We start from the raw sequence: 14416 nt of genomic DNA, 5'->3' as shown, positions 1-14416 counted from the left end.
GCAACGTGCATATGCTTGGCTTTTTTATTTTATCATTTATTTTTTATTAAAATATATTTTGAAAATAATGAATTTCGTTATTATTAGCTTCTCTTGTCAAGTGCATACGCTTGGCTCTTTTTTATTTCATCACTTATTTCTTTTAAAATACATTTTTAAAATAATGAAGTTTCGAAATTCTTAATCAAGAAAGGCAACAAATTACAGCCCCAAGTTTCAAAGAAATCTTGCTCCTCGGGCGGATTGAATTAGAAAACTTGTGTCCTCTTTTTCCAGTGTTGTATTTACAAATACACCTAATATTCAAACAGTCTAACAAGGGAAACACCAATACTAATTGACCTTTACAATTTCGATTGTTTAAGTACTATGTTGAAGTATTCTTCCTGATATTGCTACTGCAGGTGCATTCGTGAAATCGGGATCCTTCGTCAAGGGAGAAGCCATCTACTTTACCAAATATTTGCGAATTTTTGGTTCATAGTTCTTTCAAGCACGAATACCTGCGTTCTGCTGTGGGTTTTAAGCACACCGTTTAAGATGATGTTGATTACATATATAACATATTTCGCTATTTACATGTATATTATTTGAGAAGGCTAAATTAGCAACATATTACAATAATCAAAAGTTTGACAGCATTAAACTGCTCATGTTCAAAATATTGTAGATAGATTATGAACATATTACTGAATGTAGATATTCCTTTGTTCCCAAGTTCATCTTCATCTTCATTACGTAGAGGTTTTTTTTTCCAAACTTTTCCTCAATAACAGTTTCAGCTAGTTCCTACAAATTTTGAAAAGAATGAGCTATTAATGTGGATGGTTTATAAAAATTTAAGTCAAAAGTTCAAAATAGTAAGATATATAAGAAAACAAAAGGGGGACATATAAGGGAATGCACTGTTACGGACAAAATAATCATCCAATAGATCCGTACCTCGTTGTTGCTTGCTTCTATCAATGTTTGCGGAACGGCTGGACCTGGAGATCTAAGCCACAACTTGGATGACTCAACGGGAATGTGAGGCTCTTTGGCTTCTTGCTTCGTCATCTCTCCTTCTACGCTCCTCATCCTCTTCCTCTTCCATCTTATTTTCGCCCACCTGGAGATTGAATATTTCTTCCCCTTGCTTAAACAATTATTTCTCTCACTCATCGATTTCCCACAACATCCTTGAAGAAGACATTGTAAGAAGGAAGCAGAAAGCAGAAACTATGAATAATGATAGAAATTTTGATTTTGGTGTGTGATTTCTTAGGATGGATGGTGGGTTATAAGGAGGAAAAATAAGGATTAAGTTGTAGATAATGCCACGTGGCATGTCGACATTCATTAAAAATCCGATCGAAATCAATCCTCAAAGATTGTAAACCACTGTTCTAAAAATCCCCGCCTAGCGCCTCCTAGGTACTAGGCGGCTGGCCGCGCGCCCTGATTAATGCCTAGAATTTGAAAATTAAGAAATGGCATTTAGACCTGCTGAGGCACCCGCCTAGCCTGCCCAGACCTGCCTAGGTTGCGACTTACTTAGACATAAAATAGATAACTTTCATTTTGTATTTTAGTTTTTTCAATAAATTGTAAGAGTCTTGTTGAATATTTAAATGAACAGACATTACATGTTTGTTCCCTATGTTTTCATTATGTTCCAATACCTCATAATATATATGTCATTATATTTTACGGTTTATGATGTAATTATATATATATTTTAAGTATAAAGAGACACTTATTTACACAAAATATAATAGATTTACTTAAATCCGCCTAGTCCACCTAGGCGCTAGGCCCCAGCCCGCCGTCCAACTAGCGCCTAGCATCTTTTAGAACCTTGTTGTAAATAGATTGATTGTGACATGTGGCGTGACATGATTGGTTAAAAATCTTATCAGAAATCTATCCTCAACGATTCTGAAAAAGTAACGACATGTGGCACGACGGCATTGCCCAAAAATCACATCAAAATCTATCACCAAAAATTACCTTTTCAGATAATGACACATGGCGCAACGAGAATGATTAAAAATCTTATCCGAAATTACAAATAAAATTATTTTATAAAATAAAAAATATTAATATTTTATTGCCTTTTGTCATGGCTATTCAGTGTAAGGGTGGAGATGCAAAAGGCAGTTACTGTTCATTAAAGACAATTACTGTTCACTAAAGGGGATTGAAAGTTGCCCTAGGACGCCTTTGTCACGCTGGAGTTGCTCTAAGAAAATAAAAGGGTGACATACAAGTAAAGCTGAGATAAGAGTTTATTTGTGATCTTAAAGGTGCAAATGAAATCTTTGTTTCCCTCTATTTTCATTTGCTCTATCAGATGCAATGTAAGTCACAAAAATTAGAGCATTCAAACCAACCTTTTCCCTCACTTTAGTCATATGCCAAAGTCAAATCATTTATAGCAACAAGACAGTAAAAGGGACAGACGATGATCAATCAACATGTACTAAAACAAATGTGTATGTAGAAATTAAAATAGTAAACAAGATATATAATCATTATGATGAAGATGAGATTTTGTGTTTGTTGCATGTGTGCTAAAAACAAAAAATTACATTTGATATTTTGTAATGATGTTTAACCATCGAATTCGTTGATCCCGAGGTGAAACAGTCTGTATTTAACAGCTAGATGATTTGAAATGTCCTCTTAAATACCCATCATGTCATTGTCTCTATTCCTTTACCAAACACCTAATTCCTTCATTTTCCCAAAAACATATCGACTATTTTCTTCTCCAATTCACACATACCTTTACTGAATTCTAAAAATTCGTTTGTTTATCAAAGATATGGTTGCCTCTTCATCTATTCTTCCCGTTCTTCGTGTCAGCCTTGACACCTTCTCTAGACCCCCAATGATCATAGTTCATAATAAGGAAGAGGAAAAAACCTTCCTCACAGGTTGCCACCATGCCTTGGATAGGTGTAAAGTTTGGTTGGAAGGCACCCATGACATAACCAGTGATCTCCCTATACTTTTAGATCCAGTTCGTCCTTGTATCAGGATTCATCCCTGGTACTTGGATTTGGGGCTAAGGTTTCCCCTATCACCTTTGCTTAAGGAGATTTTAATCTTCTATCATATTGGCTTCTACAATCTTACTCCATCTTCCACTCACATCATCACTTGCTTTGAGCGTCTGAACAACTTGTATAAGGTTGAACTGGGCCTTCTGGAGTTTTTTCTTTTTTACATAGTGCGAAGGAGATACTCAGTACTACTTTCAGTCTCAATCCAGCCTTAAGTGGCCTGTCCACATCACAAATCCAAGACAAAGAATGGTATAAAGACGTACTTCTCTTTGACAGAGATTAGGAAAGAGATATCTATGGGATAAGGGTCCCCAATAAACCCATTAGAAATCTTGACTGCAGACCTTAGTCTGTGTCATTTCACACTCTTAATAGAGTTTTTCATATCATCTCAGCCGCACACTGAAGTTGGAAATGGCTTATAGCACCTGAAAGGGAGAAAGAGTATGGAAGGGATGTCATCATATATCTTTTTTCCATTCACCCTATCTTAAATCTGGAGTAGGTTGATGTTGAAACCTTTAGTTTGCCCCCAAACCAAACGGCTACCAAAGATGACCTAAAGGCCGAGAAGAGGAAAAGGAAGAAATCAAATACTTTGGCCTGGGTCGGAAACATTTTATGAATCCTCCAGACTTAAGCATTTTTAATCAGACTACCTTGACTAGCTTGGTCAACGAATTTTCGCGTACCGGAGCTCCATTGAAATAAAATTCCTCTTTAGGATTGCCTAGTCTGGATACCCTTTTGAACCTGCTAACATATGATGTTGCAGAACACACTTGACTTAGTATGTTGGTTTGGGATAGAAGTAGTCATACTCGGGGTCGGAGTTCAGAGTCACCTTCGAATGAATTCCGAATTGCCATTTCGACTATTCCCTTGAATGGCATAGAGCCTAGGTTTGAATAACCCCCAACTTTGCTAATTGTATAAACTTTTCGAAGGCCAAATTGTGCATTAGACTTCTAGATCAGGACATCATATGCCCGTGCTCATAGTCCACCAATCATAACCGCGCTTATTAAGGTTCTAATCTCCCAAGCTGCTAACCATTTAATACGAAATGGGCTAAGAGAGACTCTTTTGATAGTGTTACTTTGAATTTTAGACTTGTATTCGTGTGAAGTTTTCATAGTTTATGCTTTGTTTGAAGTGAGTGAGGTATCCCTGCATTACCAAAAAGAGAAAAGAAAGAACAAATAGTGAGATTAAGACAAATAAAGCTTCTTTATTTATGATGAAAGTAGGATTGATTGACAAGGGGGTGCGATTAAATCCAGGAAGGATTGCTTACATATGTTCGAAGATGAGAATCAAATCACTGGTGTAGTTCTAAGAAAAAAAATGTTATAATGTAATAGTTACATCAGGGTTCACTTTTGACGATAAGCTTATGGTGGTGCATTGGGAGATAAGTCCTCTATAAACTTGCCTTTGTCGGCGGTTGATAGAAACATATTTATGCGACTTAGTTAGCTTGTTTTCGTGCATTTACATAGCTAATTTCTACTTGTTAGAGTGTTTTAAGCTATTTTCGTGTATTTTCAGGTTCAATTGACAAAGTTGGCAAGAAAGTGCAATTTGGAGCATTTTAGAGCAGTTTTGGGCTTGGAATGGATTGCACATGCATGAAGCAAGATCGATGGACGAATTTGAAGATCAAGAGAGGCTAGGAATGTGATTAACATCTAGAAGAATTAAATTGAAGACTTGGAAGATAAGGAATTAGCTACAAAGACGGAATATTATCCAAATTTCCTTATCTTATCCAAGCCTTATCTAACCTTATCTTATCTTATCCTATCCTAATCTTTTCCTACCTTAATTCCAGCTTCAAAGATGACTTATTTTCACATTAAATCACCTACATAGTAGGTTCTAGAAGCCCTATTTTCGTGCCCTAAGTTTATGTTACATGTAACCCTTCTAGAAGTTCTAGAATCTACAACAAGGACCATTCCTTGTCCTCCTTGGAATCTGATTGAAAGTGTCCTTATTCTTAGGTGATTTGGAGTCCTAATTCCTCTCATTTTCAGCCCAATTTCGTGCCTTCCCTTCTCCCTATAAATACATGATGCCACAACACTCATAAACCACCACCCTCTACCACAATTACACACCACACCATCCACCACACCTCAAAAGCCTAAATTCACACAAATCCCCATTGTGCGTAGCAAGGAAGGAAGGAGGAGCCACCTGGAGTGTTTCTAGGTGTATTCTATCTTTGTTTTTAATGTTTAAGGTTAATTATCTTTGTTTTGTGAACATGAGGAGCTAAACTTGTTTTAACTAGAGGAGACTTTGAAACCATGATTATATTTGCAATATGAATTGATTACTTTCAGTTGTGATTTCATAAATCGTGAATATAATTTACTTAACTGTTTGATTAAGAACTTATTCTTGTGTGTTGATTAAGAGGCCCCACTTAGTTTGCATGCATGAATTTGATGCTAAAATATAAGGGAGTTTCACCTAATCGTTATGAGCTTATATTTATAAGTAGTGGAGGTTGCTAGTCACAATCATGTTAAGTAAATTTTTGGCAAGAGTATCATGCTTTTCATAGTTACGAATGCATTGTCAATGTTTATGATTTTCACAAAGCTTAATGATCTTTGATTGTATCTCTATTATGCTATTCATGTAGGGAACTATTGAAGAATAATTTGGTTGCCGATGCGTATTCCATCCAATTTAATGACTTAAGTTAAATCTGAGGTTTAATTAAGCAGTTCACGGTTAATCTGGGGTGTTGAGGTTCATGGTTTATTGGAAAAGCAATTGGAAATCAATTTGTATGCAAGTGTGCCATGTGTGGAGAAGGACCCTCTAGCTTGCTTATCATCCATATTTCACCCAATTTCCTCCAAGTTGTTTAGAGTCTTTACAATTTGCCTGTTTTTACCTTAATTTCATCCAAAATCCATTCCCCCTTTACTTGGTTGTGTCTTTTAGTTAGAATATGTCCAAATTTATGTTTTTAAGTGTTTTGAGTCAAAGTTAAGTTAGAATTCGTCCAAATCACCTTTTAGAGTCTAGGTTGAGTCTATTTGATTGTTTTGCGTTGTTTTGTGCCTTTTTAGTTTGTTTTGAGTCATATAAGTCTAGTTAAGTGTTTTTAAGTTTAGTTTTGAGTTTTTAAGTCAGTTTAGAGTAGATTAGTATCCCTTCTAATCCCTAGCTTAAAACGATCCCTACTTTCATATACTACAATCATAGGGTTTTAATTTGAGTGTTAAAATATTTCACATTAACGGTGTTGTGATTGAGTTCGGAATCAGAGGCGGATCCACTCAGGGGCAAGGGGGGTCAGCTGACCCTCACAACTCCAGCGAATCTCCACGATTGTTTTGGGTGTTGCGCCCCTTTCAAGGTTGGAATCATTGGCAGATCCACCGTGGGTCAAAAGGGGTCAGTTCACACGTGAAGGTTGAAAATCTCCTATAGAAGATAAATGGCTTTAACCCATGGTGGATTGTTACTCCTTAGAAATTTGCCTCTGAGAAGTTGCAAAAGACGGCGAGTAGTAGGTCGAGATCTTGCAAAGAACACAATCTGTAAGGTTAAACAGATCGTTTTGTAGTTTCTTTGGTTTGCTAATAAATTAAAAACAAATACTTACTAAATATTGTAGTACCAAATAAAGTATATTGGGGAAAAATAAATCAAACAAAACCGATCAAGTCCAATTCAGGGGGACAAGAAAAAACAATCACGAGGCCAAGATTATGAATATTAAGAGAAGTTCACCTTGTAATAGAATGAGAGTGTTCGACAAATTGCTAAGTGAGATTTTGAAGCATTCGGTAATGTCTTTGTGTGCACTGTTGTCAGTATCTACCGACCAACTTTTTTGAGTGAGTCAATATCTGTTGAGAGACTCGATCGAAAGTTGTTGTCATATAATGATAACTGCGCAATATTGCTCGGAATAAGGCTACAACACACTAATTATTCAACAAAATACCACACTAAAAATGTGTGTTGTTCTCGTCCAAAAAATTTGTGAGCGAGCTATTTCTTCATTGACCCCCCCAAGAATTTTTCTTGGATCCACCACTATTTGGAATGGACTGCCTACATATCCCTGGAAGAGAACCAAACCGTGTGTTTTTCAGATTACCTCTTTTTTGTATATGCATAATTTGTTCCCCAAGAAACTTTGCGGTCATAATTTGTTTTCCTTAATCCCAATCTGAGGTTTGAAATGATCATCACTTGCTCTGTTGATAATTACTGATGTAAAACGCACGGTTGCATAAGGAAGTGGAATTCTAGTCGAGAAACATCTGGATAGTACTGAGAATTACACCGAAAATAACTTTACCCCTACAATATGAAAAGAGGACTACCTTCATAACGTAAGTGCTTTCCATTGAGCAATTTAGTGGCGCTACTGAATTTTCCATTCCGCCTCTTTCTTGTCTTACTTTTCGTCTTCTCGGACATATCCAAATAACCAAGTTTTGGTAGTGGAGGAACCTTCACATGCATTTTCATTAGTCTTCGAATAGGCTTACGTATGCAGCTCGTTCTTCACCTTGAACTCCGCCAACTACCGATTCCAATTTTCATCGTACATGTTGTGCAGCACGTAGTGAAACGGCCCCTGATCCACCAGCAAGCGTCCAGTATCGATCTGTATGACCAGCGACAGCTCTTGGATGGAACTCTGGTGCTTCTAGACGAAATGATTTTTTTTCCTTTTTAATTTTCATTTTTTTATTTCTAATTTTAAAAATTTTACTTTTTAACTTTCTTAAAAAATTGGCTTTTATACCATGGCGTTGTGTGAGTTGTTTGGTGGGATGTTCGTGTGCCATATTAGAATAGTAATAATATATTTAACCGAATGACAATAAATAACTAAATTGATTCGTGAAACCTATTTTTAGAGATCAATTTGTTTTTTTGTGTTTTTGTCAAATGATAGATTTTGTTAGATTAATTACTGACAGAATTCGAACCCACGCAGTCATAGAAGGGCTCAACACCTTTCTACTACTGTGATAAAGGAGCGCTTGCTCAAATTGTTGAATTTTCTATTTTAAAGACCATTTTAATTGAAAGGTCCAATTTCAAAAACCAACCGTGATAAAACCCAAAATTTAACAATGCATGCAACCTGTATATAAATTAGAAACTCTTAACAAAAAATCATTTAAATTACACCCAACACCATTTCACATCTTTTAGAGAACTAATCCATCAAATAGCTTTTTTCTTAATACAAGCGATAGAATAGGGAGAGAGGAATCAAACTTGGTATCCTTTTCATTAATTCATTCTTTAATTTTTACATGAGAAATTTTATTTGAACCCATCTAACTTCTTTTTGCATCTAACTTACTCTTTACACCCACATTATTTTTTATCAAACAATCAATATCTCTTTAAAACCAAATTTACTACCTAAACTATCCTCACAAACCTAATCACCCATTAGAAAAATAAAAACCAAAATCAAAACATTCTCTCATTCCAACAATTGCTTTCAATGGAGTCTCTATTACCCTCTATAGCATTGCCCTCGATAAATCTTAGGTTGCTTTGCATGACCATGTCAAACAAGCCGTCCCCTCTAAACTACCCTCTTGCAATTATTGTGGCTTCTCCAACTTACTCACTAGTGTGTGCGTATATTTAAGTTAAGAGTTCATCGTGTTTGTACAAAAAAGCCTTATTGAGTTTGAATTTTATCCAACTGTTGTAACATTCTTGGTAGGCTGCAGAAACAATACTAATGAACTTAACAATTTTTTAATATCTTTTCGATTTATTAGTCTGCATGGATTTTATACGAGCTATATGTAGAACATGTTCAGATTTGGAAGATTGATGTATGTACAACATTAATTTGCATAATTCTTACCGGCAAAGAAAATTACGGTTCAAGAGAAACTTGAAAGATTAGCGAGACCAAGAAACATGAACTATTGTGATGTCAAAGAAAGAAGTATTAAAACACAACGAAATTGAAGCATAAAAATATGGATAAATTAAAACCAAAGCTAACATTTATTTAATCTAAAGGGGCGAGTGTGCAGTAGTGGGAAGAACCCATAAAACAAGTGTTCAGAGCATAGATGACATAAAAGTGTGCAGTTGAAACTAGTTGAAGTGCTTATTACACAACAGGAAAGCTCCTACATTTATATAGGGGTATGTCAGAATTGCCAAATATTTCTCGTACACCACAGAGTAATCAGCTAACTAGGACCTGGAGGGGTGAAAAACAGAAGGGTGATTGGGCAAAAACAAAGGTTTATGAAACACATTTATTTTTTGAACGTAACCCCTTGCCATAAAACCTGTATAGTTTCCAGAAAATCATACTACGTATAAGTATAAAAGCAAATGTAAATCAACAATAAATCCAGAAATATGCCAAATCAAAATATCATAACAGTAGCATAATAAAATCAGGTGCTCATCAATCTGACACATGAGTTCATGTAGAGGATTTTTGACATGAACAAGAATGGGTGTAATCATAATATACGCTCCAGTGCTACAGTCACGTGAAGACTGGCGCTATTCGCGGTCGCACACAAATTAAACCCTCTTTTTGACAATTGTAGTATAGATATAAGTAGGGATCGTTCTAGGCCGGGGATTAGGAGGGATTGCTAATCTAATGAAAACTGACTCAAAGATACAAAAATATGCTTCAAAACACTTAAACAAACTCAAAAGACTCTTAACTAAACTTATATGACTCAAAACAAACTTAAAAGACTCTAAACAACACAAAACAATAAAAAAGACTCAAACTAGACTCTAAGACTCAACTTGGACGAAAATAGGTTTGGTTTTGACTCAAAACACTCAAAAACACTAATTAGGACAGATTTGACACAACTAAATAAAGGGGATTGGGTTTTTGACGAATTTAAGATAAAAACAAGTAACTAAAAGACTTGAATAGGATTTGGACGAATTTGGGAAAAACGATGGATGATTAGATAGCTAGAGGATTCTTCTCCACACATGACACACTTGCATACAAATTGATTTCCAGTTGCTTTTCCGATAAACCATAAACCTCAACACCCCAGATTAACCGTGACATCACTAATTAACCCTCAGATTTTCCTTAAGTTATTGGATTGGATGACATCATACGACAACCCAAAGCATTCTTCAAAAGTCCCCTATATGACATCATAATAGAGATACAATCAAAGATCATTACGTTCTATGAAAATCATAAGTATTGACAAAGCACTTGTAACTATGACATCATGATACTCATGCTAGGAATTTACTTAACATGATTGTGAAAACAACCTTAACTACTTGTGAATATAAGTTTGTAACGATTATGTGAAACTCCCTTATATTCTAGCCCCAAATTCATGCATGCAAACTAAGTGTGCACCCTTAATCAACAAACAAGAATAAGTTATCCATCAAACGATTAAGTAAATTGCATTCACAATTTATGAAATAACAACTGGAATTTATCAATTCATATTGCAAATATAATCATGGTTTCAAAGTCTCCCCTAGCTAAAACAAGTTTAGCTCCTTATGCTTACAACAAAACAAAGAGAATATAAATTAAACATTGAAAACAAAGATAGAATACACCTAGAAACACTCCAGGTGGCTCCTCCTTCCTTCCTTGCTGCCAACAATGGGGATTTATGTGAATTTAGGCTCTTGAGGTGTGGTGGATGGTGTGGTGTGAATTTGTGGTAGAGGGTGGTGGTTTTTGAGTGTTGTGGCATCAAGTATTTATAGGGTGAAGGGGAGGCACGAATTTGGGCTGAAAAGGAGAGGAATTAGGACTCCAAATCACCAAAGAACAAGGATACTTTCAATTAGATTCCAAGGAGGACAAGGAATGGTCTTTGTGGCAGATTCTAGAACTTCTAGAAGGGTTACATGTGGCATAAACTTAATGCACGAAAATAGGGCTTCTAGAACTTGATATTTAGGTGATTTAATGTGAAAAGGAGTCCTCTTTGAAGTTGGAATTAAGGTAGGAAAAGATTAGGATATGATAAGATAAGGTTGGATAAGGTTTGGATAAGATAAGGAAATTTGGATAAGGTTCCTTATTTCTTGCTCTTTCCTTATCTTCTTTGCATTTGGATTTCTTTCTCTAGCTTTTTAGACTTTCCTAGCATCTCTTGACTTCAATTTCGTCCATCCACATTGCTCCATAGTTAAGCTATCCAATCCATGCCCAAAACTGCTCCAAATAGCCTCAAAATGCACTTTCTTGCTCATTTTGCCATTAGGACCTAAAAACATACGAAAATAGCTTAAAAGACTAAAATAGATAGTAGTTAAGTAACTAAATGCAAGGAAACAACATAACTAAGTAGCATAAATATGCTCCTATCAGGTGTAATCATAATATACGCTCCAGTGCTACAGCCACGTGAAGACTGGCGCTATTCGCGGTCGCATATGAGTTGGAGTTGCCTATTGCAACCTTTACGACAGGACTGGCACCTACTTGGATCCGAGTCGAGCGTGCAGTGCGGATGTGAACATACATGTAAAAGACTGGCCCTGGTCCTTGGCGAACACTAACACCGGGTGCAACAATGTATGATGAGCAATACATGGACATGCCAGGATAGTATATAAATCTCAACCACGTAATAACATTTCTAAAATTAAATAAAACATGACATGATAGGCATAAATCAGTACAAAAGCACATGTGAAAACTATGGGTTCAAATAAAATTTCCCTTATTACATTCTCTTTTACCGACTTCTTCATCTCTCATGTCCCACACATATTATCTCAAGCATAAAAAATAAAACTAAAATCCAAAAGCAAAACAATTATCATCCGAGCTCTTAACTTTCAGCATTATTACTCCTCCCATGTTAAGTATAACTACAAAGGAGCCTTTAAGGGAAGGGATCCTCATTTTTCTTTAAAAATAGTAATTAGTTGTGGAGCCCACACCACATCGAACTTCAACTATCCGAACTATCTATTTTCAAGTTGGATCTCATAGATCATCCTTGCAAAATATTAAACAAATCACAAATATTTGAGACATTTAATTGAGTTCAAAGAAGTAGTTGTTCTTCCCTATCTGTTATTGGCCATTGATTATTGGTTGTTGCTTCTTCGTTGTCCCTAAATGGCATGAAGGTCGAGCCTTAAGCCCCATACAAATAGGTTTAATGACCTTAGTTGCTGTACACGCATTTTCAGATAGAAATCAGTAGAAATCATGATCTTTTGATTTGAAAAGTCGAAGAAGCAAGGCACTGAATGATAGTGAAATGAAGAAGTAAACCATGCAAAGCGGGGTTACGCAGTAGGGAGAGGTTATGAACAAAGAAAGTGAAGAAAGGTTGCGAGGTCAATCAATAAGTGGAGATACAGACACCCGAAGAAGAACGAACCCCTTCTTAGTTGGTTCATACCAATCAGATTTCTCCGTTTTGCTTTCACAGTGAATTGAATGAAGCCTACTAACTGCTGGATTTATTTGAATATCCATACCTAGGCCCATACCTTCCTTTTCTTGTAGTGATTGATTTAAGGTAGGATTGTGCCAATATCAAAACACTTTATTCTATAAGGAATAATGAAATTTCATCGTGATAATTAATTAGGCAAATAGTTTCAGATTAAATTGAATTTTGCAAGGATGATTTATGAATCGAGACTTACAAAATAGATTATTCACATCGTTAAAGTTTGATGTGAAATAGGTCCTATAACTAATAAAGAGCCTATTAGTACAAATGCGCATATAAGGCTTTCAAAATCGGAACCGGATCCCCTCCTAAGCTTAGGAGGTTGAGCCTCGTGAGCAAATCACACGGGCCATTAAAATTTGATTCAATGACTGCAATTATTATAAATTTTAAAGGGACCCCCTGTTTGTAGCCTCTAGATTAAATTTCAATGACCCATGTGATTTGCTCAGGAGGATTAGCCTCCTAAGCTCATGAGGGGATCCGGTTCCTTCAAAATCCTTTTTCTTTGGGGGGGTGCGGGGGATGGCGGCCTTTCCCACGCAGTTCCGCCAGTTACGACAATCGCCGGATAAATAGAACAGGAAAGTACAGAAATAGTCTTGGTTTGGAAACACTCTCCCGCTAGGCCCTTAACAAACTGCAATTTATCTAAGTAATCGCATCCGATTGCCACTAACTAATCACATCATCTACAATATTTATAAAAGTTACATTACTCTCAAGAAAATAAAAAGGAAAAAACAGTAAAGTAAAATAACAATGCGTTTATATTATACAGATAGCTAGGGAGCAAAAAGGGAATATTAAAAAAAGAAACATTTATATATAGAATACTAATTCAACTTAGAGGACAGTCTGATTAGAAAAATCTATGTAATGTATTACCCTGCAACGAAGATAACAAGAAAATCAACTCCTCATCTCGGCCGTCGTATTCTACCTGATTTCTCAGCCGATGATAACTAGCCACAACATCGTCCGACAACACCTTAGTCCTGCAAAGTGGACAGGTGGCCCAATACTGTTGCAGCCACTTGTCAAGGCAATCCTGGTGAAATGTGTGCTTGCATTTCAGCTCCCTAACCTTGTCACCTTCCTCAAAATCCGATAAGCAAACTGAGCATTCTGTGGCCTTCAACTTTTTTGTGTAGCAAATGGTGGGATTCTTTTGCTCTATGAGTTTGAGATACTGTGTGGTGGTGATGACACGTTTGCCTGAATTTGGGTTTAGTCCGGCGACGGAACGGACAAGGACTACGATTTCGAGGATGAGAAGAGTAAAGAAGATGATGAGGTGGGAGATAAATCGAGAGATAGCACCCATCGCTTGGCTGCTGATGATATGATTGATGAAATGAAGGTCAAGTTCGTCCAACGAGACTTATTTTGGCTTTAATTTTGGATATAATATAACAGCGAATGTCGTGTGGGCAGGTGCAGTGCACTGCAGTGCCTGTGTATGGTCACATCTTATGTATCTTTTATATACTTTTGGGATTCTCGTGTACCATTGTCCATGTCATAAGAATGTGTAATTATGGAGATGATAAGCTTGGTTCTATGTAAAAACTCTGGATTGAAACACTCCCCACCCCCCAATTGGAAGAAAAATATACTGAAGTTAAAAAGAGCGTTTCTCGCTTGCCATCTAATACAAATTTAATCCAAATCTAATATGTTTGCATAATAAACGAAGTTAACCACGGATACGCTAGCAAGTGGCCGTTTATCGCCGTGGTAGAATAAAATTGACACTTTTGCATGACGATATGAGTTTGAATCTGATCGGTGACTAAGCTAATATTTAATTTAACAAAATCTATCATTCGAAAAAAAAAAAAACCACGGAGACGCCTCTTCTATCCGAAGCTACGAAATCATGCATGTTGTGCA

At 36.3% G+C, this 14416-nt stretch overlaps 1 protein-coding gene across 1 annotated transcript; it reads right to left on the bottom strand.

The window, feature by feature from the left end:
• Positions 1-13272: 13272 nt before the first annotated feature.
• Positions 13273-13968, bottom strand: LOC137719898 (putative E3 ubiquitin-protein ligase XERICO). The gene has a single exon (XM_068458888.2). It carries the CDS (start codon positions 13845-13847, stop codon positions 13383-13385), a length of 465 nt encoding a protein of 154 aa, XP_068314989.1. The 5' UTR covers positions 13848-13968; the 3' UTR covers positions 13273-13382.
• Between the last annotated feature and the right edge of the window lie 448 nt (positions 13969-14416).

Source organism: Pyrus communis, chromosome 1 (genome assembly GCF_041283825.1).
Source record: "Pyrus communis isolate YQ-2024b chromosome 1, ASM4128382v1, whole genome shotgun sequence".
NCBI lineage: Eukaryota > Viridiplantae > Streptophyta > Magnoliopsida > Rosales > Rosaceae > Pyrus > Pyrus communis.
The sequence above is the reverse complement of the archived record's forward strand: the minus strand, read 5'-3'. Positions and strand labels throughout refer to the sequence as shown.

Bases quoted from the DNA above. Each gene is read 5' to 3' on its own strand.
- LOC137719898 (XM_068458888.2), bottom strand. From the start codon at position 13,847: ATGGGTGCTATCTCTCGATTTATCTCCCACCTCATCATCTTCTTTACT.